The 25057-nt window shown below is 40.6% G+C and overlaps 1 protein-coding gene across 10 annotated transcripts; it reads right to left on the bottom strand.

The window, feature by feature from the left end:
* Positions 1-320: 320 nt before the first annotated feature.
* Positions 321-23190, bottom strand: mtmr1a (myotubularin related protein 1a). 10 transcript variants are annotated; one of them, XM_072687707.1, is made up of 18 exons: positions 22852-23190; positions 21727-21832; positions 20949-20972; positions 19735-19758; positions 14168-14230; positions 13293-13371; positions 13103-13197; positions 12864-12971; positions 10055-10156; positions 9863-9946; positions 9602-9751; positions 8601-8789; positions 7832-8017; positions 7501-7707; positions 6747-6839; positions 6502-6615; positions 6135-6311; positions 321-2812 (listed from the first exon to the last, which is right to left on the bottom strand). In XM_072687707.1, the coding sequence occupies exons 1-18, from the start codon at positions 22968-22970 to the stop codon at positions 2645-2647; spliced, it is 2088 nt and encodes a 695-aa protein (XP_072543808.1). In that variant the 5' UTR covers positions 22971-23190; the 3' UTR covers positions 321-2644. The 10 variants fall into 10 exon arrangements, with proteins under 10 accessions (XP_072543808.1, XP_072543809.1, XP_072543814.1 ...); XM_072687708.1 differs by having other exon boundaries at positions 13293-13368; XM_072687713.1 differs by lacking the exon at positions 14168-14230.
* Between the last annotated feature and the right edge of the window lie 1867 nt (positions 23191-25057).

Raw genomic sequence — 25057 nt, 5'->3', positions numbered from 1 at the left:
TTTCGGAAGTGTTTTGGATTTGCACTGCCAGTGACGTTAGCGTACGTGTAAGCATTGTAACACCACCGATGCCACAGATCAGATAGTAATGCTGTACAGTAGGACTTTGCAGGATTGTGGGATTGTTGCACAGCTTAAAAAAAAACAAAAAAACAACCTAAAGATCTACTGACAATCTAAACTGCAACAACAGTCAAGTTTCTACTGGTTTTTAGCACTACAGATCTGTTCTCAAATCGTCTTCTCTCACTGGCAAAGTGACAGAAAGAGATTAATGCGAACAAAAAAAAACAATAAAAAGGAAAAAAATTAAATGAGACTTTGATGTTTTATTTATTTATTTTTTATTTGTTTTTCCACTGGAATGTCAGAAGTTTCTTCAGACCTGACTATAAGGCATGACACATTCTCAACTACTGGTAAACTATGGAAATGTGACTAATTACAGTTATAGCAGTTGGAGTTATAAAAAATATAAAAATAAACTGTGGGTAAAGAATAAGAAATACAGTGAATAAGCATCAAAACAACATGTTCACAAAGAATTAAACAGACCACAAGTGCACAGGGTGTAGATACAAAGTGCAGAGGTGATGAATACGGCAGCACGATTTTGAATTTTGAACGTTTTTTGGACAGGATTTTAGTCACGCACCCTCTAACCCCTTTTTTTTTTTGCTTTTACTGATATTTCAGAACACCCATGTTTTACTCCATTCAGTAATACTATAGTGCAGAGAGCTTCATTTCAATATAGTATTATTAATCCTCCCTTAATTTACCCCCTCTAATCCCTCATTCTCATACTGGCATGCTCATTTCACAAACAACCTATCCCCATTTTTAAAGTGAGAGTAGGGTAATGGGTCTAAACCCCAATCCCATCCAGTTCTTACCCCAAATGACTAGTATTGGGGCTAAGAAACAACAACTGAGTGAGCTATTTGGTGAAAATGGAAGGTACCTCGAGTTGAGCTTATAACATCAACACTGCACTGACTGTTCACAGTAAATCACTTTCAATGCTCATGCATGTACAACAGCTGTGACTTTTCTGACGCTTAATAGAGCGGCTAAGTAATAAATAAATAAATATATAAAGTGGCAGGCAAATGTTTGGGCACCCCTGTTACTGTGACACAGGAATGATTTTCTTCTAATGGCTCTTTTTTTAAAGGTTATATTTGCGCAGGGGGCGCTGCACAGTAGAACAGTGCACCACCACTCAAGAGTCTATGGGCTAAATCATCCTAAATGTCCCAGTCTACTTGAACAGGGGCTCTGGTCTGCTTTTCTAGCCTTCCTACAAGTTTTCTTGGTCTTCCAGACCTCAACTTGACCTCCACCGTTCCTGTTAACTGACATTTCTGGTTTACATTAGGAACTGAGGAACTAAGTCACGCATCTTCTTATCGCCTTCTCAGTGGTTAGAGCACAGAGTCACTGATGACAGGTGGGTTGTGGGTTTGATACCCATGTTCGCCAAGCTGCCATTGTTGGGCCTTTGAGTAAGGCCTTTAGCCCTCTCTGCTCCCCAGGTGCTGTGGCAGAAACTGCCCACCGGGCATGTGTGCTCACTGTCCACTGTGTAGGTTTGCTCACTAGTGATTGTTGAATTTGAAGAGTCAGAGTATTTCTAAGGCTTTGAAATTTGCATCACTCGGCCTTTTCTAATGACTGTGGAAAACTACAGCCCTCCCAAGCAAAGTAAGGTCTGCAACATTAGTAAATGTTATCAGAGAGCTCAAATTACTCAGGACTTTTGCATGCTGCCCTTTTTCCTTTTTTGTACTTCAAACATTTAAAGCCAGATTAAATTATTTTTGCTTTGTACAATCTTCTACTCTCTCAGGTGTGCCCAGGAATTTGCGTGCCACTGTATCTTAGTCAATTACCTATTTAGAGATGAGAAAATTATATACATTTCTTTTTTTGACGCATTTCTGGAACATAAGTGATGAGACCTGTTTCTGTTGTAAAAAGATGCGTACAGCAGTAAAGAGATGGTTTAAGAATAGCTTGTGCATTTCAGCCAACTCCCCATTCCTTCACACTATTAAATTACAAAAACTCTGCTAACACCAGTACTTCCCTCCACTATCCATGAGAACACTAGGCCAATACTTTAAAAAATCACTAGCAGTTCTGTAAAATGACAAAATGAAAACTATCAGCAATATAAAATCAGAAGAAATAAATTCCCTTTAAAACAAACCCAGAAATTTCAATGAAACTTCAAGTAACTAATAACGGCATACAAATATTAAAATACAAAAAGAAGGGTTGGCACAAAGAGGCAACTGTGAGACGGCAGTTAAAGAGTGTTGGGGAACAGTAGCTAGAACACTCACTTTAGTCAAGTACAAATATATTAATTCATTTGTTCATATTTACATAAGTCCATAAGATTAGATATTAAACAACAGGAGACAATGATCCGGCCACACTGACATTATTATCACGAGATGCAAATAAACATGATGAGCTTTAATCAGTTTAGAAAAAGGTAAGACCTGAAACTACAGTGACTTGTCTAAAGGTTTAAGAAAGAGAATATGAATGTTTGTGTCTTTGCTTATTTCATATCATGTGCTCGTGCACTTACTGCTCTTGCCTGAGTGAGTGTGTGTGTGTATGGACATGTTTAAACAGTGGTGTGAAGTGGTGTACCACCATGCGAAGGTGAAGAAGCATGTTCTGAGGATGAGGAGATGGAGCGTGACGAAGATGCCTCTCTCTGTAGCTCCTCCACTTTCTTCTGCAGCTCAGCGCGCAAAAACAACAGCTCCTTCAGATTCTGATGTACCGGCATCTAGACAAACCACACACAGACACACAGATTAGAGCGTGTAGGAGAAAAACGTTCAGGCCCAGGTCGAGGTAGCGCTGGTAGAAAAACACTACAACAATAATCCTACATTTACCACATTTGCCTCCTTCTGTAAATGGCTTCAGACGAGAGCTTGGGGTCACAAAACTTATGGATATACAGGTGATGCAAAAAAATTATTTTAGTTACTTCACACTCTGATTTGCTTTAATACAGATATTAAAGGGAAATGAACAGAGTGCAGGTTTTCTTATAAAAACAAAAGAAGACGTTTTCTCATGGACTCAAAATCTGAAGTCATAGATATTCACCACATATCACTGTAGGTCACCTTGCAGTGCCTGGCATTTACACAATGTTAAAAAAGGGCAAACCCATGGTTAAAATTACTGTCATAATGCTGTGCTGTGGGACTTCTCGTGGTTCTCAATTCAGCTGTACTAACGCACTGCACAAAAATGCCATCTTTAGTCTATGTTTGGAATCAGCCCTCAAAACCTAGACAAATACAGTTTACATTATTAGCTTAAAATGTTTGTCCAAAGCAAATTCAGTTTTCAAAAATGCATAAAAAATTTCGAATGCAGAAAAAAAATCATACATTTCTGTAAAAACAAAAAGTACACAATAAACAAAACATAAGAATAACATCATAAGATAACAAAATTAACAAATGAACACCCAGAATGCCTCATGTTTCAAAAGTGGTAATCCAGTCTTAAGGCAGATAACCTGACATAGCTGTAGACCAATAATACAGAATATTAGTGATCAGTTAATATCTAATATTTAAAAATAACGCCCGCCAGTGTAGTTTATGAGGAAAACACAAAGCAGAAATATGATAACACACTCCTCTCTGAGAACGAGATGGGTGGAGTCAGAAAAGTTGTGTTTTTTAGCTTTATACTTTGAACTGTGAATGTGATTTCACACATCTTTATAGGGGTTACTGAGGTTTTAATATCTATAACTAAATAGAGTTACCAGCCCATATTTAGACACGGCTGGCAGCGAATCTCCCCGGCTTTCATGCTGTGCCACGCGGGACCTCCCGGGACCTTCGCCCTGGCACCCCGCCGCTAAATTCTGCGGTGAAGCTGCGTGAGCCGGAATGTGAGGGATGACGGGGCACACAAGGGAGCCACTCCCCCAGTCACAGCTAGAGCCTTAGCGTTATCTTTAGTTCTCCAGGTTACTCAGACTTGAACAGAGGGCCAAGTCGTGTTAGCCTTGTGATTGGTCAGGGGTATACTGACCCAAACCTGACCCACGTTAATGACCGGCCGTTTCTTAGGCCATGTCTCCTGAAATGCAGCAGACATGCTGTGCCTAAAAGTACAAATGCACAACATTTAGATATGTTTAGATATGACTGATATTTCAACCAGATATTTGTGAATGTATTTATTGAACTAAAGAAGATATTTCATTTATTGTACTGCATTTGTAACTGTAAAAATACATGACGTTAGGATACTAGCATCAGCAAGGTGTTTTTTTTGGATTTCTAGGCTGATCTGTTTCAGTGATATGGAATACGACCACTGTGTTTAATGCTCCAAATATAAGCAGAAAATACTACACTGCGAGTTTAATATTGATAAGCAGGTTGTATAAAAACAAAAAAGACTGAAATAAGAGAAAACCCTGCTTACATACAGAACTAAACACAGCAGTGTGAGAGAAGCAAGAAGAAATTAGTGAATCTGGCTCTTCTGACTGAGGTGGTGCTGCTGATTTCGGTGTGGCCATCACACATGTTAAAAATTAAGTTGAAAGGCAACTCGAAAGGCCGAATTGACCACATGTCCGATGCAGGCCCTTGAAGTATAGGGAGACGTAGCCCGTGTATGTGATGATGACGGAACGTGGCAAAGTTCTTCAGTGCGCTCGCTACCCAAACCAACCAGACCAAATGTATACAATGTAAACAAACCTAGGAACCTTGGTTTGGACCTTAGTCTGGACTTTCAGGTATAAAATGCCCTCACGCAATAATATATAAGAGTGAGCACAATACAGTAAGATGCAAGTAAGGTCTATTCCTGACATGTATTATTAGATGTTGAGACCTTAAACACACAAAAGCTGAGCGATAAGAAACCTTACTTAAGTCTGCAGAGAAATGCTGCATGTCTCTGAGTTGCTGCATGGCAGGGACGTACATGGATTAGTTTCTCCTCACCTGTTTTTAGATATTTTTACCCGTGTTTTGATTAAAAAAAACAAAAAAAAAACAAAAACAAAAAAAAACAACAACAGCTGCCTTCACCACAGGGGTGTCCATCATAAACAGCACTCTGCTCCTGGCAGCTGCTGTAGAGAGCTTTGTAGTTTGCAATTAGAGTACTGAGGCACTGTGCTATTGGTCATAGTTCTTTTTCTGCAGGATTATTACTCATCATTTCAAACTTGATTGTAATTTGCTAATGACTGGTGGTTGTTGCTAGGTTACAAGTGATTTAGATGGATTGTGGCACTCACAGAATGCCTCTCAATCAATCCCACTGCCCACTGCAAGACTGGAACTAACTGTGGTATAATTTATGATACACAAGCTTATATTATGATGGAATTGGTTATGATTATATTAATACACAAGCAGTCTAGAGGACCAGAGTGTCTTCAATTTAAGTCCATTATATCAAGGATGCAGTTCACTGTCTGAGATGGAGTTTATTTAGTTATTGCTTTCTTCTGAGGTTTACTGTTCCTTCTATATCCTACATATACAGTGCACTGTTTTTTGCACTGTGTCAGCATGGTGAAACGTTCAAAATGGGTTATGTGTGTGTGTGCAGTGTTATTTTTCAAGTGTCTCTTTTGAGGTGCCAATCTTGACAAGTAGAAGACCCGAGAGATCTCACTTACACACACATAGCCTAAAAGTACATGCTGGACATTAGGTTTGAGTAATAAAGTCTAGCAACAGTATGTCAATCAATAATACTGTTTGCACACACACACAGAGGATGATGTAGGAATGTCATAGACTTCAGTCTATTAAACTGGATGTTTTCAGGAGATCTTTTACCTAAGATTTTGTTTCTGTGTGATTGATTTTCCCTGAGCTGAAAATTGGGGTGAACTTCCTCTGCCTCTGCCCTATTTTGCCTTTCTAGACAAGCTTTAACTTGTTACCTCAATCTCCTGAAAACATACAATGTACTCCTGTATTTTTAAGGGTAAATATACATTTAAGAGTGGCATTTTTAATGTTCAATAGGTAATGATGATGTCCATGATATACTTATGCAATAATGTTTCTGTTATTCCTGAAGGACATTTCCAGTGTAATCACCTGTGGTCTCATGCGAGGGTTCCAGCGCACATAGTAGCCCACCCACAGCTCCAGGTGCCGCAGACTGGCCAGTGGATACAGTACATGGTTTTCATAGTCTACATAGAAAGGGTTAGTGAAGTCCTCCGACTGACTGTTTATGTACGACCACAGAGACACTGTCTTACTCTGCACTTCCTAAGAGGGAGGAAAAAAGGAAAAAAAGAAAGAGAGGTAGACAGAAATAGATTGGGGGAAGGGGGGTGAGGTGAGAGGTAGTGATAAGACAGAAAGCAATAGAGAAGGAGAGTAAGCAATGTCATTACACACTGAATTCAATTTGAGAACCCAATTGTTGAACTTGATTGTGTTATAAAATGAATCATACCTTTTCCACTCTCTCCTGCTCACTGTTGTAAAGGAATGTACCAAAAAGGCAGCTGTAGAGGTGGTCCAAGATGGTGATAAGAAAGAGCTCATTGAACTCAAAAGCAGAAGGGAACTGTGAGAAACAACACAGTATATGTTAACTACTGAAACATGTTCTATGCAGTTACCTCGAAGATCTGGAATGGCAGTAAAGAAAAATCGTATTGTTTATGTGTGACACATGTTCCAGTAGTAACAGCTCACCTGTCTCATCATCTGCCACACACAGTCTATGAACTGCACAAAGAGAGGAGAGCGTTCAGAGTTGGCGTGGTTCTCATCTCCATGTCCAACACGCTGTGAAAGAGGAGGGAGGACAGAAAAAGCACAATTACACAAGAACACTGAAGAACATCTGCCTAAATCTGAATTTTAGAAAGAACACATTTTCCTCAGTAAAGGCAAAAGAGCATCTCTAGCCATCAAATATGTTGGAACATATCACTGCCTGAAAGACAGCAAATAACACCCCCACCTGCACCCCGCTCTCACCCTATTATACCCCACCCCTACTCCAGGCATCCCTATATATCACACCTTTACCCCACCCACTCCCTTATGTAAATCCCTTTATTCTTATGTAAATAAGAATGAAAATACACTATGCCACTGATTATGATTTATTATGCAATGAATAATATTACATTTTATGTATTGGATGTATTTATGGAATTACCTTTTTCAATAATATAAAACCTGTAAAATGCAGTCTAATCATTCTAATATGTTGCTTTTCAACCATTTCATTGGTTTACATCAAGCATGAACTGCTTTATTTATTTATTTTACCCTTCATTAATAATAATACAATTTCTCTGTATCATTTAAATTATTAAAATAAATATTGAATAAACAACTAACATATACAGTTTACTTAAATAAAACAACAGCAGTTATTAAAAGGATAAATGAACTGTAGTCGGCACTCTCTCACACCCACACCCTTGCTTGTGCTTACTGAGGTGAACTTGTGTCCGAAGCTGATCCACTCCTTCTCCAGCAGCACCTGGAATCCCCTGAGTGTGCGGAAGTAGGAGTCCAGCATCAGCATGGCCAGAGAGGTGAGCTGAGCTGTCCGGTCCCAGCCGTCACTACAGTGCACCACCACCGAGCTCTTACTGGACTCCACTTTATCCGCTACACGCACTGCACCCGCTAACAGCAGCTACACAGACAGTACAGTACAGATAAAGAAAAACAGAGCTGAAGTTTGGTTCCATGGAGTTTTAAAGGCTTGGATCAAAGGTGGAGCAGTTACTCAAACAAAGTGGTGTGTGTGTGTTGTTTACCCTGATATACTCCAGCCAGTGTGTGGCGTCTATGGCAGAGTGCCAGCGAAGTTCGTCAATAGTGGGATAGACCACCTCCTTCAGCTTCCTCAGAGACTCTCTCATCACATGGATGTTGGGAATCTCCAGAAAATTCAATTCCACATGATGATAAAAACTCTCATTTTCATAACCACCATCTTTCGCCTGGAGAAGAGAGGAGAGGAGAAGAATGTGAAAGGTCAGTCTGCAGCAAAACCATCTCTGAACCATTTTTTAGTCGTTCATTGACCCTTGATCTAATATTTGGGTCTACAAGCATGCATCCATCTTTTTATTCGCTTCTTCTTTGTGGATCGTTGTCTATCGTTGGCACACAGCAGGAATACCACAACTGTCCATCACAGGGTACCCATTCACTCCCACCTAGGGGGCAATTTAAATTCCACTACCATGTGTGTTTTTAACCAGTGAAAGGAAACAGGGGCATCCAGAGGAGACCCATGCAGACATAGGGAGAACACACCAAGCACCTCCCAGACAGAGACCAAAGGTTCCAAAGGTGTTCTATCAGATTTAGATCCAGCGACTGGAAGAGCACTGAAGAACACTGAAAGCTCATGTTCATGAAACCAGTTTGAGATGACTTGCTTTGCGACATGGTGCATCATCATGCTGGCAGTAGTCACTAAACAAAGGGTAACTTGTGATCATGATCAGTACCAATACTCAACTTGAGTGTGGGATTCAAGCCATGATTGGCTGGTACTAAGAAAGACTCTCTTTTTACCTTATTTGTGTCTGCCACACTGCTCTGCCTGGCGTCAAAGATGGTGAGCTTGTGGGACTGAGCATTGGCGTCCATGATGGTCTGTAGATAGCGCTCGTCTTCTTTACAGCGGCGGTCTGAAGGGCCCACCAGAGGCTGACTGCAGCGCACGATTGTAGCCTGAGTCTCAGGGTGGATCCATGAGAGGACCTGACAGAAAGATATTAGATATAAGACACACACAGGCTACAATATAGTGACTAATGTTTTGTCTTGGGAAGCTACAGTTCAATGGATTAGGCAGACTGAATGTCACAAAGACAAAAACAATTAATGCATATGTAGAAGGGCCTGGGTCATTCACTTCTCTCTGCTTTTTGTGTCCTGTTGTGTTTTGTACTGCTGCATAGCTGACTGGCAGTGTTGGACAATGGACTGTCAATCAACCATGCGGACCATGCATCCACAGTTCTCAGATCATTTGTATGCCCTTCTAACGAATACATTCAGTTACTTTAAGTTGCACACATGCTGACACAGATGTGCAATTCTGTGCCCCTGTAGAGAAGTACTGCCAATACTGGCATCATGCCTAATACCATAAATCCTACCCAATTCCTTATCGCAATGCAGAAGAAAACCCTCCCTGGACAGTAGAGACAGTTCCTTCAACAAAAGCAGGATTAACTCTTAATATTCTTGATTTCAGATGTTTTCAAGATATCTTGTTTTTTTTTTCCTGTTTAACATTTGTGTTTAGTATAACACAAACAAATAATGTAATATTGTAATATTTTACAAATGTAATGTGAGAAGTTTCTGGTCCGACAAATCCATCCTCATGTGCCAACGCTTGGCCTGCAGGCCACAGCCCTGGGCTACATAACTTAAAATGCATGGCATATAAAATACAAATAAAGCTAAATTATTAATAGAATAAAAAAAATAGACAAAAAAGACAAACCTGAATAAGTAATAAAAAGACACACACTCTAAACTAACATACACACACACACACTGACCGGTATGCGGTGCTTGGCTCTGAAAGAGGCCACTCTCCTCAGGTCATCTTCTTTGATGCTGGTTGGGATCACCAGCAGTGCAGGATACGTGTCACATACTTCATAACTACTGTTTATCTTACTGATAGTCCAGCTTTCATTGGGAAGACCCTGCATATAAAAGACAGGAAGACAGAACAAGAGTTCAGTCTAAATACCTTTACAATTCAATATTCAAGCTTACACAAATCAAGTTAAAAATACTGGTAAGAATTATAGAACCTGTCTTTTGTACTCCGCCACTGGGTCATACACTTTCCATCCATCTACAGGATACTCTTCCTTGTATTGGAAAGCAAAGAGGGGCTGTAAAAGAGAAGAAAATACATGACTGACAGTTTCCTGAAGCACTCCTCTAATGAGTTCTATAAGCTATTGACTATATGAGTGAGGCTGAGTGACCGACTTACTCACCAGATCATTAGACAGAGGGAAGGCGTGCTTGGTAAGTGTCTCCACAATTTCCAGGTTAGATTGCTCCTCTTTCTTGTAAGCAAACCTAGGACTCCTCATGTCCTGAGAGAGAGAACAAGAGAGATTAACACACTGAACCTAGATTTATTGTTTAGTTCTCAGCCCTAATGCAGAAACCATTATGGATTATAAGATAACAGCACTGCTTAGCATGTTGTGTGGTGTCCCACAGGGCTCTGTTGTAGGGATTTAGAAATTGATGCAAATTGTGGCTGTAATGTAGGTATGGGAGCAAAGAACTGAAGTGTGGTCTTACACACAGGGCTTAAAGGGTTAAACATCTTAGTAATCCTTGAAAGATATCTTACAAACTTACCAAATTTCACAAAAGTTGTGTTGTTGCTTCATTTACTATCATGGGTCCAGTGGGGTGTTATCACTTTATTTTATGTTATGCACTGTGGGTATGCATTGCCGCTACTTTTAGAACGCACTGGACCAGTATATGTAAATTAAAAAAAGATTTACTGCAATTACAGAACTCCTAAATATTAAGAAGTATATATTATCTATAAACAATGGGGTAATTGTACGTTTATTAATTTATTTAAACTGTTTTTGTTTATCTTTCCTCCTGCTATTTTGTGTACACTGTACAGCGAAATGTGTCCTCCACATTACTAGGACTAGAACTAGGGGCAGTGAGTACACACACACCCAGAGCGGCGGGCAGCCAACTCCAGCGCCCGGGAAGCAGAGAGGGTAAAGGGCCTTGCTCAAGGGCCCAACAGTGGCAGCTTGCCAAGCCCGGGAATCAAACCCCACAACCCTGTTATCGATATCCCGGCGCTCTAACCGCTGAGCCACCACCTTAAAGTAGTTAATTTTCATCACAACCATTTTAAATGAAACAAAACATGCTACTGATAGTTTTAATACATTTAATCCATGTTCCTTTTTAATGTGACACTGTACTGCTTGTTATGTGCAAGCATGTAGGCTTTGCATTTGTGTGTGTGTCTGATACTGTGCCCTTTTCACCATGTAGGGCACTACTTTGGGCCATTTTGTAGCGGTGTCCAAAAATGTAGCGCTGAATTTTCAGTGCACTAGAACAATCCCACCATATACAAACTATGCACACTAAATGGAAATGGATTACCCATAATCCAACGCGTTGTCTGGTTTGAAGATTTGTATGCAGCTTCTCTGAGGAAGACCTTTTAAGCAATGCAATCTGCTGTTATACAGCAGTGAACTCACACCCACACACACTGACATTTCCAAAATCGTTCACTACCTTGTCGAATTCTGTTCCCTGACCTGGATTTTCACGTATAGGGGATAGTGAATAAGGCACAGTTTCAGACACAGCTTGTCTATTTCTCTGGATCTCCCTCTACAGGTCTACATGCTTAGTCACATAACTCACACTAGAACCATTGACCAGTGAGAGCCCTAGCTGAAGTAAATGGGGAGGGGCCTACCCTTTAAAAGCAGGAGCTGAGCCAGCTGAAGGACTGCTATCTTGTATTCTGAGAGCATATATGTTACCTGCATGCTCTTTAACTTTTAGTAGAGTTTGGAACTATGTGTGGGGCAAAAGTGGGGTATTTGAGAGATTGAAGCAAACGTAACAAATCATTCAGAAAAAGATTCTGTCTTTTAACACGTTCGATTCATCGCACAGTGACATCTGCTGGTCAATAGGTGGTCAAAACAACCTCTGTTGAAATGAAATACCCCAAATGATCCCAGAATGATCCCAAACAGCAAACTTAGGTCTTTTGAAATCCTTCCATTTCACAAATGCCATGATTTGCTAAATAATATGCCAGTAACTATAAAGAAATTGTGTGACCTTTTCCTTAGAAAATAGTAACATCATATCTATGGGGTTCAGGAAAGCGGTGCATCAGTGAGTAATAAAAAGAGCGACGCCTGGGCCTTTGCCGCACTTCTTGCACGGAGAAGAATTTTGCTAGATTGGAAATCAACCCCCAACCCCCCCCCCCCCCCCCCCCCTAAATTTACATCCTGGCTTAAAGACCTCTTACTATTTCTTAAAGTAGAAAAGATCAAATTTCACTTGGAGAATCAACCAAAAAAAATGTATATAACCTGAGCCCAGTGTTAACCCACCTTGAAAACATGCAAACCATAACCATAACCATAAGTGAGATAAGCTCCAACATTATCTCAATACATGTGGAATGGCTAACCAATAATGCCCCCCCCCCCCATGCCTGGGTGTTTTGTGATTTTTTTGGTTTGGTTGTTTTTTCTTTTCCTCTCCTTGTTTGGTAAATGTATACTTTACATATGTTTATTGTATACACTGTTTTAACCTAAAGGCAGTTTAAGCAGGGCCGTGGGGAGGGGAGAAGGGGGCGTTTGGGAGATAATAGATTTATGATGCCTGTATGTTAAACACTTCTTCATCTCAATACAAATATTGTGTAAAAAATAGTATTTTTCTATCTATTTGCATCCCTTTTAAAGTTGCTAAGGATGTAGCAATGTTGCCATGCAGAAATGTGGTTTTCCTTGGTCCCATTCAGTCTCACTCTCACAGCGTGGCGCAAGCTAACATTTGTTGAAACATTTGTTATAGTTTTACTAATTTGTCCTTGTCCTTGGATTCATTGATTAAATCTCTTAAAATCTTTATCCCACATAAACCAATGGTGGGGTGGTAACACTACTATACTGTACTGTTGGTGTTTTCCAGTTTCAGAGAACTAGATTCTAGGTTCTAGGTCATATTTGCCTTATCTGAAGTACCCAACCCAGTGCAGACCAGTCTCACCTTGCAGACAATCTCCATGCCGCGTGTGTTTTCTCCATGGCTTTGAACACTGATGGTCTCCAGCCTACTGACTGCCCCCAGATTCACATCTAGCACAAATGGAGGATCCTAAAAAAAATAGGACCACATATTTGAAGATTGTAAATGAACCTGGTGCCAATTCGCCCTTCAGTTTCCTATACATGTGACTAACATCACATGACTGCAAAAGCATGAAATGGCTCAGAAGCCCAGCTTACCCTCTCTAGACTGATGAAGTAGAGTTTGTAGTCTGTGACGGTCAGTGTGCCAGTTACAGCTCCAGTGAATGGGCAGATGTACATCACGTCTTTAGCTACACAAGAAAGTGCAACCAGAGATATTCTTGGTGTAATAACGGAAGGAAGTGGTGAGACCATATATGGTGAGGAATTAGAGGAAAAGACTTACCAGTGCTTTTAATGGTCTCCCCAGGGACCAGCGGGACTTCATCCAGGGGAATCACGCTGTGTGTGTCTCTGAATACCTGCTACACAACCGTATTTACATGCCATGATTACTATCAATTTGCCTTAGTCATAACAAACTGACCTTCAGAAGTCCAAGGTCATGTGTGGTCAATAATACAGTTGTCCATCAATCCTGGTGAAGCTTTGAGATATGAAAATGCATTAATCTAGACTGTCTATACAGTTGTAATTAATTTCAACAATATTTAAAAGTAATCCTACTTATTTTCTATTTCTGAATCATACATTATTTTTATATATAACTGATTTCAAATTTGACCAATTTAAGGCCAATTACCCAATATCTGTTCATGTGCACTCCCCTATCACTCCCAACACCAAGAGGGTGAAGATTAATGTGGCTCCTCAGCTCCAATACAAGAGCTAATTAACATCATACCAGGAGAGAGCCACGCCCACCTCTGAAAGAACAAGGCCAATTGTGCTCTCCAGGACTCCAACTGCTGATAGCAAGCAGCATGACCCAGGATTCGAACCAGCGATCTTTGGATCATAGTGGCACAGTGGCTAGTCCACTGGACCAGTCGGAGCCCGGTGAAGCCTCTCCGTAATCATTTCTAAAGTGTGCTTTCAGTCTAGACTATAATAATGGAGGAGGCTAACAGAGCACTGTTGGAGGCTGAAGAGGACAAGCACTCAGCTGTGTTAGCAATGCAAGCACTTTACTCTACTCACAGTCAGCACACAGGAAAGAAAAACAGGAGAGTGACAGCCTACATATGCAGCGTGTGTTCAGAAAGGCTGCTGAAAGCAGAGGAAGAGGGGAATGTTAGGGGTTAAAAGAGAAGGACTTGCCACAGCATGAGGAGGCAGCTCAGAGTCACTGTCACACTGATAACCATGCTCTTCACTAGAGTCCTGCACACACAGCCAACGAGGAAAGAGACGGACACAGAAAGAGAGAAGTGGAAGAAGACAGAGTTAATATTGCTGCGTAGAGGTTAGAACTCACAGGAGTGAAGGGAGGGAAGGAGAGAAACGAAGAAGACCACTAAGCTTTCTGTTAGTAGTGGGAATAAACAGTTCGATTTTGTCGTGATATTTAAAGAGGTGTGATAAGCACTGAAACGCAATGCCATAAGCACTGGAACATAAAAAAACAGAAACACAACATTCATTCAACATTACAGTCATTGATATTTAGTGTATATTTACCAATCCTATTTTTTATTAACACTATTTTTTATTCGGAAGTTGGAATGAGCTGGGAATGATGTCATACCCGAATTGACCACGTCCAGTTAACCATTCCAATAAATGTAAACCATCAATGTTCCAAAACATGTGCAAAATAACCATTAGCTAAAGACTTCAGAGTTTTCCACAACTGGTTTGACAATCCTTTACCGGAGGTTATATGGCGAACCTAGCCAAAATATGTCCCAGCTTAGCATTGTTAGAGATACTGGTTGATATTAACGCATCATACGGTATTTTGAGCATATTTGTTAGAAGTGCTCATAAACAATATATTACTACTGGTTTTATTACTGTTGATGTTCAGTGTGGTCATCTTGGATTTTGAACTCAGGGTTGGTGAGGCTCTCCCAACTTCCCCAGAGGAGGAAATCTGACTAGTGGGAGCATTCCAGCTGACATTTTCTACTATGAGCTCAGAAAGGAGAACTGAAAGACGCATTAATATTATTAGGGCCTTGTTTCAATACTGTTTTTATTATAAACTTCATACCTACATTACACAATTGGCCACTCACTGTGCAAGAGGTGGAGGGGACATCAAGGAGCCTCGGCTACACTAGCCTTAGTGTGCTAATCAGAAACCTTGTTTTTTACATCATTTATGTACATTACGTTTAAACATAACACATAAATCGTGTGGTTAAATGATGTAAAACTGTGGTATATCACCTTCATTTCTTGTTGCTTTTCATGCGTGTAGCATGTAGCTTGCTAACTAGCTGTAACAAAGTAACAAAGCTGTAGGCTCATTTTCAGGCACATTACAGATGAGGTAATCTGCAACCTGAAGTTCAGCAAATCAGGTGTTATGGTTTTGAAATATTAAGATTAAGATTTTAGCTACATGCTTTTACACTCCGGTTAGTGAGACTGAAATCTGATTGCTGAGTGGGATGGAATATGCAAATTTGCTCATGGCATGGCAAATGGTTATACTGGGAGGGGTTTCAGTTGTTGAATGCGTCTTGGAGAGACGGATGCATTTAAACTGCTGTAATATATGGCTCATAAGAAGTCTACACTTGCATTTTTATGTGCCTTGGCCTTATCCTGATATAATCCTGTATGGATTAGATGTTTTAGGGGGATTAGATTCTTTTGAAGGGGAACGCATCAGCTGATCGCAGTGGTTTCTAAGCAGGTTCATCTGCTGAAATCAACACTTGTGTTCACTCGATCAGTCGCCCCTTTGAGGGCTAATTATATCAGATTAACTTCTCCAGCTAATAAAGTAATGGACTGGCCCTTAAGATGGCATCTGGAATTCCTCTGAGGCGAAGTGGACGAGGGTTTGTTAAAAATTACATGGCGTTTAGTATTCAATGGGGGGGGCAATGGGGGTTGGGAGGGGAGACAAAAAGAGAGTGAGAGAGAGGAATGCGGCAGCAATAACAGAGAGTCTTGAAGGCCTAAAGGTCACACCCCCACACACAGAGAGACAGGATGTGTGATGAGAGGAAACAGAAGCAGCACGTACGCAAAGACACTCACAGGACATGACAAGAGGATTACATTAATACTTAATAACTCACAGCTAAGTGTAAACTACCCTACAAAAGACACCCCTCCCTCCCGAGGTTTGGTTGTTCTTGTAGCTGCTAGTGTTTTTTTGGGGGGGTAGATCTGTGCTTATTTTGTAGACTGGGTTGTTCAGTGGCCTTGGGTGAGAGAAAGGTGCCACATACATAAAACTATAAAATTATTTTTTAACCAACATTGTGTATGTGTGCTCGGTACAAGTTTGGGCTTAAACTGCTTCAGGACAACATATAAGCTCATAGGTTTTAAATAGAGAGCAGCACAGAGAAAAAAAGATCCACCCCACAATTCAGTGAGGGACCCAGAAGACGAAGGGGGCGTCCCAATTGCATATCACTTACTTATACTAACTATTTTTTGAGTATGTAGATATAGCATAGATAAAAGTGTTGAAATTAAGTACACTCAAATGATGCACACTCCAGACAATTTTAGTTACAATGGACACTACTATCCCACAATGCAATGCAAAGTGGAAAGGGAGGAGACTGCAGTGATGTATGCTGACAAAGCAACACTTCTTCACTTCCAGTTGTACAAAAAAGGTTAGTATGTGAATGTTTTGCATACTAACCTGCCAAAACCGTACTATTTAGGTTAGTATAAAGTCTATACCTTATAGTATTAGTGTGTAGGACTCAATTAGAACGCAGCCAAAGTCTCGTGTCCATTTTAAAAAGACCATCTGTGAAGGTAGTGTATTCAGGCCCATACTTCAATACCTCCATCTACTTATTAATAGTGAATAATTAAGGTTAACAACTGAATACCAGGCCTAATGTTGAAATGGTTAAATCTATAAATCTTTATATTCTCTGGACTGTTACATGTTAAATCTTAGTTAAGTAAAATAAGTTCATGTTAAGTTCAAGGACCGTGGCAGAAGTCTAGACCCACCAACAGCTCCTGCTGGTTTACAGGGTAAAGTCAGCATGTAAAGGACAGAGCAAGTTACCTACAATGGTCATGGCTTCTGTTAACTTTCTCTTCTCTAAAATTAACTAAGTCTAAGTGTTCCCCACTGCACCCACAGCCCTGCTGCTCGTCGTGTGGTACATGTCTGTTCACATCCTTCTTGGTTCCGTTCCTCCACCAGCAGAGCAAGCCAAAGGTCACACGATCCAACCACCACTAAACCCATACACTACAACCTCTACAGTTTCTCTACAGAATATAACCTACACAGTGCCTTTCCGACAGACACTCAGTCATGCTGCTACTAATAAAGATTTCTATCCATTCTTGAAGATTTGAAGGATATTGGTTACTCAGTATCACCCAATGCCTTTGACTGAGAAACAATCTTCCATTCTATGGAAGTCACACTTAGGCTCCTTAGTTTTGTCATTTTCACACTCAATCCTGTGTCCAATATGTATGTGTACTGATCTTACTGAACTGGTTTGCAATCCAGTAACATTTTGAATACATTCTTTAAAAAGTGCGAGAAAATAGGGTTCCCCAGAGCAATGCCATAGCAGAGCCACTTTAGGTTCTCTACATAACCGTTCAACTGATAGTTCTATAAAGAAGCCTTCTTGTGAATGAGAAGAACATTTTCATGTCCATATAATGCACAGGTTCTACACCTATTCAAGGTCTTTTTCTAGAACCACATTTCCAAGCCAAAAGTAATTTCGACAAGCTAGTCGGTTAGCCTCAGGCTAACACGCTAGCCTCAAGCTTGCATTCTAGTCATGACGCAAGGAGATGGTGTGACTCGACACAATATGATACGTTGTACTGTTACATCTCTTTTTGGGAACTCATTTCAAGAGTGTGGTGTAACTGGTGCAAAAGCCATGTAGATAAACTTCCAAATCGAAAAATCTATACAAAAAATTCTCTTGAGAAGTTTCAGAAACCTCTACCTTTACAGGCGGTGAATGTACTTAGCCTTAAATGACCAAATCAAGAGAGTATGAAGGCAAGGGCTTTACTACATGTAAAAAAAGGTATTGGGACACCTGCTCATGTGTTTTTTCTTCTGAAATTACAGGTATTAAAATAGAGTTTACCCTGCTTTTGTACCTGTCTCTATGGGAAGGCTAGATTTCTACTAGATTTTGGAGCATTGCTGTGAAGATTTCATTGCATTCAGCAACAAGAGCATTAATGAGGTTGGGAAGTTGGAAGATCCCCATCTCACCTCATCATTAACTCCTCACCTCACTCCAAAAATGTTGGATTGAGCGCCATCATTCCAGAGAACTCAGAAAAGGGGCTTCATACCCCTTCAAGCCCATGCCTGACATTAGGCATGGTGTCAATAGGTTCTATTGGCAAAACGTCAGTCCTACAGGGACTAGGCAAATTGGGGTAAATTGTGCTAAATTGTGCAGGGACTAGGCAAATTAGCTGAATGCATTCATTAGAAGGGGTGTCCACAAACATTTGGACATGCCGTGTAAGATGTTCTTTGCTCTACATAAACTGGCAAGTGCTGATAGGGAATCTGTTCAGGGATTAATGAGATGACCAGGGCTCGACCCTTGCTTTTAGGAACCACAGCTGACACTTTGTAGACGGTCTGTAAAAGGAATGGTTGTCTCTGTAAATCCGGATTTTTGTAAAGTAGACTGAGTGCATGATCTGACAGGGAAAGCATTTGATAATTGACCAGTGCAAAATGACAGTGTAATATAATCAGATGAGAATTACACTCTGGAAAACATTCTATGTGAAGCTACATGACACTTCTGAAAGCTTGAATATTTTCTCAAATCTCAATTAATTAATGTACATTAAAAGTTAAGACTTTTTCTATGAACATTTGTGAGGTTGCTGTGATATTTATATTAAATGTTACAGTGAAATGTAATAAGCCCCTTTCAGACATGCATGATAATAACCCAGAACTTTTCCGGACATTACCCAGAGAAGCTGTCAGCCCCTTTGTACAAAGTCTGGTTAATGTCCATGTGAACCCATGTGTGAATTGAGCAGGTAATATGCCGGCTATTTTATGGTGGGTCATGCCGTACCCCATGCACACGCTACACAGGCCCCGCCCCTTGCCTAAATAACACGGAACATTTCCTGTAGTGAGAATGTGCCTGGCATGGAAAATCTCCAGCTAGCTGTGTGAAAGGATAACTGTGGAAATTTCCAGTGTTCTTATGTTAAAACAGCGACAGAGACACATTAGACCAGTGGTTCTCCAACCCTATTCCTGGAGATCTACCGTTATCCCTCCCACCTCCAACCCAAATCTACCACATCCCATTTAGCCAATCAAAAACTTCTGAAGGCAGTAATTTGTTGGATCATGTTGTTTGGATTACGGCCGGATTCAAAGCCTGCGGGAAGGTAGATCTCCAGGTAGAGAAGGGCTTGAGACCAGCGCACTGGACACATGGGGCCAGTTACATGAAAGAGCATTGTGTTCATAAGGTTAAAAGAATTAGGCAGTACTGTGTTAGTGAAAGAGGGGAAAAGGTAGATTTAACTAAGGGGTTGCATGTGTCAAACTTCTCAGAGTACGAACAGCTGACTCAGGAACAGCTTCTGGTCTACAACAACCATGATACAGACTTGAGCTGTTAGGGGAACTGATCCTGTATCAGTGGTTTTACTCTGAGATGTCTGGAGACATATGGCCCAACCCTCAGAGATAGTCTTACCCTCAAAACAGGCCTCCTGGATACCTGTAAATCACAGTCAGTAACAAGACAAACAAGAAGTTACAAACACATTCACACACTAAAGGTGGTTACAGAACCAGAAGGTGGTTACAGAACTGGAGGGTAATTAGCAAAGACAGATTTCTCAGTTTGGCCAGATAACTGAAGCCCAGAGTCCGGCTTGTGTAATGAGAGACGTTCTGAGGTGCAATCCTGTGAGATTCTGCTTTGTAAAATACCCATCATGTTATTCACAAGCCCTTCCTTAGCTGAAGTGGGTGTATTAGAGTGAGGCCTGTCTCATTGCTTAATGTCAGGCCCCAATCCCAGTACTGGAAAGCCATTTGATGAGTATATGAGCATAGGTCCCTTGGGAACCACTACTATAAGCAGTATAAGCTCCTAAGCCACCAAGACGCATGTAGGGATTTTCTTTGCTTGTTTGATTGTTTGCTTGTTAGTTTGGCAAAAAATATGTCTAAGTCTAAGGTACAGCCATTCATGGGCTGTACAGCCATTCATAGGTCTGAGAAGAACCTGGAAAACTGGAGATCTATGAAACCCACCTGAGAATTGCTTAACATTAGCATCAATGACAGAGATTCTACTAAAAAAAACACTTCTTTACTTTTCATATCTTGTCTTTAATTTACCTTTATTAAAGCTCAGACTTTCAATTTGGTCTCAGACGTTTGGACCCACCTGACTATAGTGACTATATTTAACTATAACTATAATACTATAAAATGTTTTTGTATAAAATATTTGTATAAAATAAGCTTGACAGCAGTGCTTGAGGACCAGGACTGAGACTCACTGCAATATCTAGATGTCAACATACAAAAGCCGCCAAAGTATGGTGAAAGAAATATAGTACTGAGTGTATACCAACACCAAGAGCAACAGAGCAACAGAGCAAACACATTCATTGAGCTCAAACTAACAGGTAAAGAACAGACACTCACTTAATGTTATAGTAAAGAAGTTTAAGACCCTCATCATATCATAGCGTTATGCAATCCATTATAAATTGTGTTCCCAACATTTAGCACACATACAAAGTGAAGCAAAGCAAAAGCAGACTCAAACCTGACCAATTCTTGTAAGTGTATACAGTTATTCATATTCATACACCTCTGATAGTCCTGATGCTCTTAGGGTGGGCTCAGACACGCATAAGCACACTGGCACACAAATCAGCGCTCAAATCTTACCCTAAGATCGCTCTTCCACCCGATCTGTTTAAAAACACAACGCATGCATAACAATGACACACACTGTATGAAAAAGACTGGGTCTAATACGGGTTTTATATATCCGAACTGATCTGCAGCAGTTATTTGTACGTTTGGACAAACGTTTGTGTGTAAATCCTTTTTTAAAGGAATAGTTTGGTGAAAAAAATCTAATTAACATTATGTACCTCAAACGCAGTCGATTACTCAAGATCACTTAAGTTCAATATCTGACATACAGTATGCTTCTTTAGTTTAACCCCCTCACACTACAAGGCTTATTATACAAGGGAAGGTGTATTACTCAGTAACTACAAGCACTTCTGTACAAAGCGGTGGGGCTATACCTTCTCAAAATCTATTTTAAAAATTATTATATAATATTACATAATAATAAAATAATTATATATTATTATATATTAAAACAGTATATATATATATATATATATATATATATATATATATATACACATTATAAATATCATAATCATAATTATATAAATTACGTACAGTTACTGCGACCGACCCCTAGACAACAGGTTCTTTAAAAATCATGGTAAGAAGTAAGAAGACTAGGCAACACTGTTTCCTACATGATGTAAAAAATCTGCTAACAAGAATTGGGCTGTATCTTCACCCCAGTTTTCCAAATGATGAACTTTTACATGTGGCCTAAGAATAATTCTTGAATGTAAACAACAGCATTACAAATGAAATCACTTGCAGTGGTGGAACTTCAGGTCTGTAATAAGCTCACCTTGCAGTCTCGGTTCACAGCCTCTGGAGGAGCACAGCCTGAGATTTGGCTGGAGATGGTGGCTGCGATCAGCTGCTTACACCATTCCACATGGGAACCAGTGGGGCTGAAACAGATCCACACACATAAGAGTGTCAGTGGGCTGGGGAAAGTTAACGGATTGTCAATTTTAATTATACACTTCCGGAGGTTCAGAGCACTAATCTCATTGTCATGTTCCTAAAACCAGTGTGAGTTGACTCTGTGACATTGTACATTATCATGTTGAACCATTGGAAGATGATTGGAAAATTGCATTAGTGACACATAAATGTGCCCTTATATAAGATGTTTCTAATACGTTTCAATAAATGTGCACTAATATAAGATGTTTATAAGATGTTTCTTGGTCAGTGTATATTGTAAACAAAACATGCAATTAAGTTGCTAGTCTTTGTACATGCATTATTTTACGGTTATATTATTATTATTACTATTATTACAATAATTACTATTACTGTTGTTATTATTACTTTTGTATTTTTCTAACAACATGCATAAGTGTGTTCTCTGCACTCTGACCAAGAGTGCCCAAAGTTTTAGTGTAGACTATGTTGTGTAGCTATTTTGTGCTCATGTACAGTTAAACTGTCATGTTTCTGTATGTATGCATGTATAGCTCTGTTCAAGAGACACTGTTGTCCAGCAGCAAGCAGCAGTGCACAGCCTGTGTGTGTTTTCATACATCCTGATCTGGAGGGAGTTAAGATGACAGATGGCGATATGAGGTCACTAAACTGTGTCGGTGGGTTTCATGCAGATGGGGTCGGTTCAGGGGGAAATGAACACTACTGTAGGCTACAGTGATCAACACGCCTAAATACAACGAAGAGCAAACTGCTACCCGATGAGAGGGAGATGCTCTCAGCAGTAGTAAAACAATGGCGAGCAGCTCCAAGCAATACCAGCTGGATGAACAGTAGATTTAGCACCCAACGTTTTAGCATCGTGGAGAATCGTTTACAATCTAACCCGTGTAGGTCTATTCCCACCCTCAGCAGTCTCTGCACCGTGCATTAAAGACTTTAATACCGCCCCCCCCCCCAAAAGCCTGGAGGTTAGCGGATACCCCCTTGATCTACCCACCTGTCCTGCGAGTCTCCGCTCTCTTGTCTGGAGACCGGGGCAGCTCCGAGACTCCGCGGTTTTCTTGGTAACGGCGGAGCTCCGCTGCTCTCGGAGCCTGAACTCGGCTGCTTCTCCATTTCGCCGCGCCCTCTCTCCTCGGCAGTCCGGGTTAGCCGTGTGTTTTGGGGTCAGCGAGACGTGCTGGCCGTTATTGTGAGGATGCCATAGCCCTGTGCCCTTCCCCTCCCTCGGCCGGACGTCGTCACCGCTTCCTGTAGCGTCTGCTCCTCTGCTGCTGATAAACAGCGCAGTTTTCACTCAGTCTGAGGCAGCAGTGCAGTGATGGAGACACGAATCCGTTCACAGAACCGACTCTTCTGAACAATTCACTGATTCACAATTTAACGCCATTACCTGCCACATGGTCTGTGTTTATGGTAGGACACGTAATCTTTATTTTATACTTCTGAATTGTAGAATCGAATTACTCTTCTATTATTTTATTAGGCAGGTATTGTATTTATTATTATATTAGGTATTTTTTGTCATGTATTTGTTTTATGCCTTTTATTATTATATTAGATCTACTGTTGCATAATTCTAGCATTTAAGTTCTATAAAAAATAAATAAATAAGCCGTATTATTTTATTATGTATCATTTTTTAAAGATTTTTTTTATTTTATTATATTATTATTATATTATGTTATTATATTATTAATGTATTATAAATTGTTGTCACCATTTATGTTATGTATAGCTTTTACCTGTAATAGGGAGAATAGTGGCTGTTGTTGCTCCTCCGGGCTCATGCTTCTAACCGCAGCATGTAACTTTGGAGAAGCGACAGGATAATGCTTGCAAGAACTGCATAATGCTCAGTCATGTCTGTGTAAAGTCCGGCATATTGCTGTATGTCAGTTTACATGCTTTTGACACTTTCAGTGACAGATCTGTGTCCCTCAGCTTGTCCAAAAAAGCACGCTGTCTCAAACCATGAATTACTCCCAACTGTAGGGGGAGCCCAGGGGCAAAAAATTCAAGTGTTCCACAGTGTTGAATTAAGCCTTGCCATGTCTAGGACGTTTACATTACAGTATGACATTGGGCCTTAAATCACCAATCAGTCTTAATAATGAATTTCTTAATTCAACCCACTTATGCACACTTTTCACTGAGATTCTGACATTCACCAGTGTTTTTTTCTTATTTGGGATTTGTTTAGTTTAAGAGGACAATGAAATCCAGCATTATAAGAGCATAGCTTTGAACCATTCTGTGATTTAGAAATACATCATGAATCTGCCATAGAGTTTAAGTTTTTTTTAGCAAATGTAAATGGGATTGGGTAAATGGGAAATGTTCAGTTCTAATTGTAAGAATTAAATACTGGTTCTCCCACGTTCCTGCTGCAAAGCTTCTTTTTCATATGCAATGTCTCTACCGGGACCCTGTGCCCCAAAGCAAGCCTATCCAAACAGAACTGGGTAGGACTGGAATTCACTTCACTGGGGTTTGTTTGAGCTTGCAATCGTGCAGCTGTTTTGCGTCTGTTAGTAATAAGGTTCTCTAAACACAACTGTTTTTGCAGTCATATAGAAAACAACGCCTCATTCACTGTACAAATGAGCAGTTCCTTGACAAGCCCCTGCACACCACTCAGCTGCTAGGTGCTGTCCTTCTGAGTGGCAGGTGTTTGTCGGCACTTCTTAAAACGTCCGGAACATCGGCTGGCTCATCTTAAACGGCAGGCACACCAGCCGGCAAACCACCAGGCACACCTCCGACTGCAAGGTACCAGCCAGCACACCAGCTGACACACCTTCAAGCTGCTGGGTGTCGGACAGCACAACCAGCACATCCTAAAGCAGCTGGCACACCACCTGACACACCCTAAAGGAGCCGGAACTTTAACCGGCACATTCTAAAGAAGCTTTAAAGCAGCTGGAACAAAAATCAGCTCATCTTAAAGTATACGCACACTATCAGGCACACTATCAACTTCATTCTAAAACATCTTTGAATGCAAACTGGCACATCTTAAAGCTGCTGGCACACCACCCGGCACATCCCAGAGCAGCCGGCACACCACCCGGCACATCCTAAATCGCCAGCACACTATCTGGCTCATTTTAAAGCATCTTTGAACACCATCCAACACATTCCAAAGCAGCCGGCTCAGCATCCAGCACACCATCCAGCACATCTGACAGCAGGTGACACAC

This window comes from Salminus brasiliensis, chromosome 9, assembly GCF_030463535.1.
Source record: "Salminus brasiliensis chromosome 9, fSalBra1.hap2, whole genome shotgun sequence".
NCBI lineage: Eukaryota > Metazoa > Chordata > Actinopteri > Characiformes > Bryconidae > Salminus > Salminus brasiliensis.
The sequence above is the reverse complement of the archived record's forward strand: the minus strand, read 5'-3'. Positions and strand labels throughout refer to the sequence as shown.

Excerpts from the sequence above, each read along its gene's own strand:
- mtmr1a (XM_072687707.1), bottom strand. The coding sequence starts at position 22,970 with ATGGAGAAGCAGCCGAGTTCAGGCTCCGAGAGCAGCGGAGCTCCGCCG. Across the intron at positions 9,947-10,054 it reads TCCCTCTGTCTAATGATCTG|CCCCTCTTTGCTTTCCAATA; the intron begins GTGAGTAAGTCG and ends TCTCTTTTACAG. Across the intron at positions 7,708-7,831 it reads ACTGGCTGGAGTATATCAGG|CTGCTGTTAGCGGGTGCAGT; the intron begins GTAAACAACACA and ends CTGTCTGTGTAG.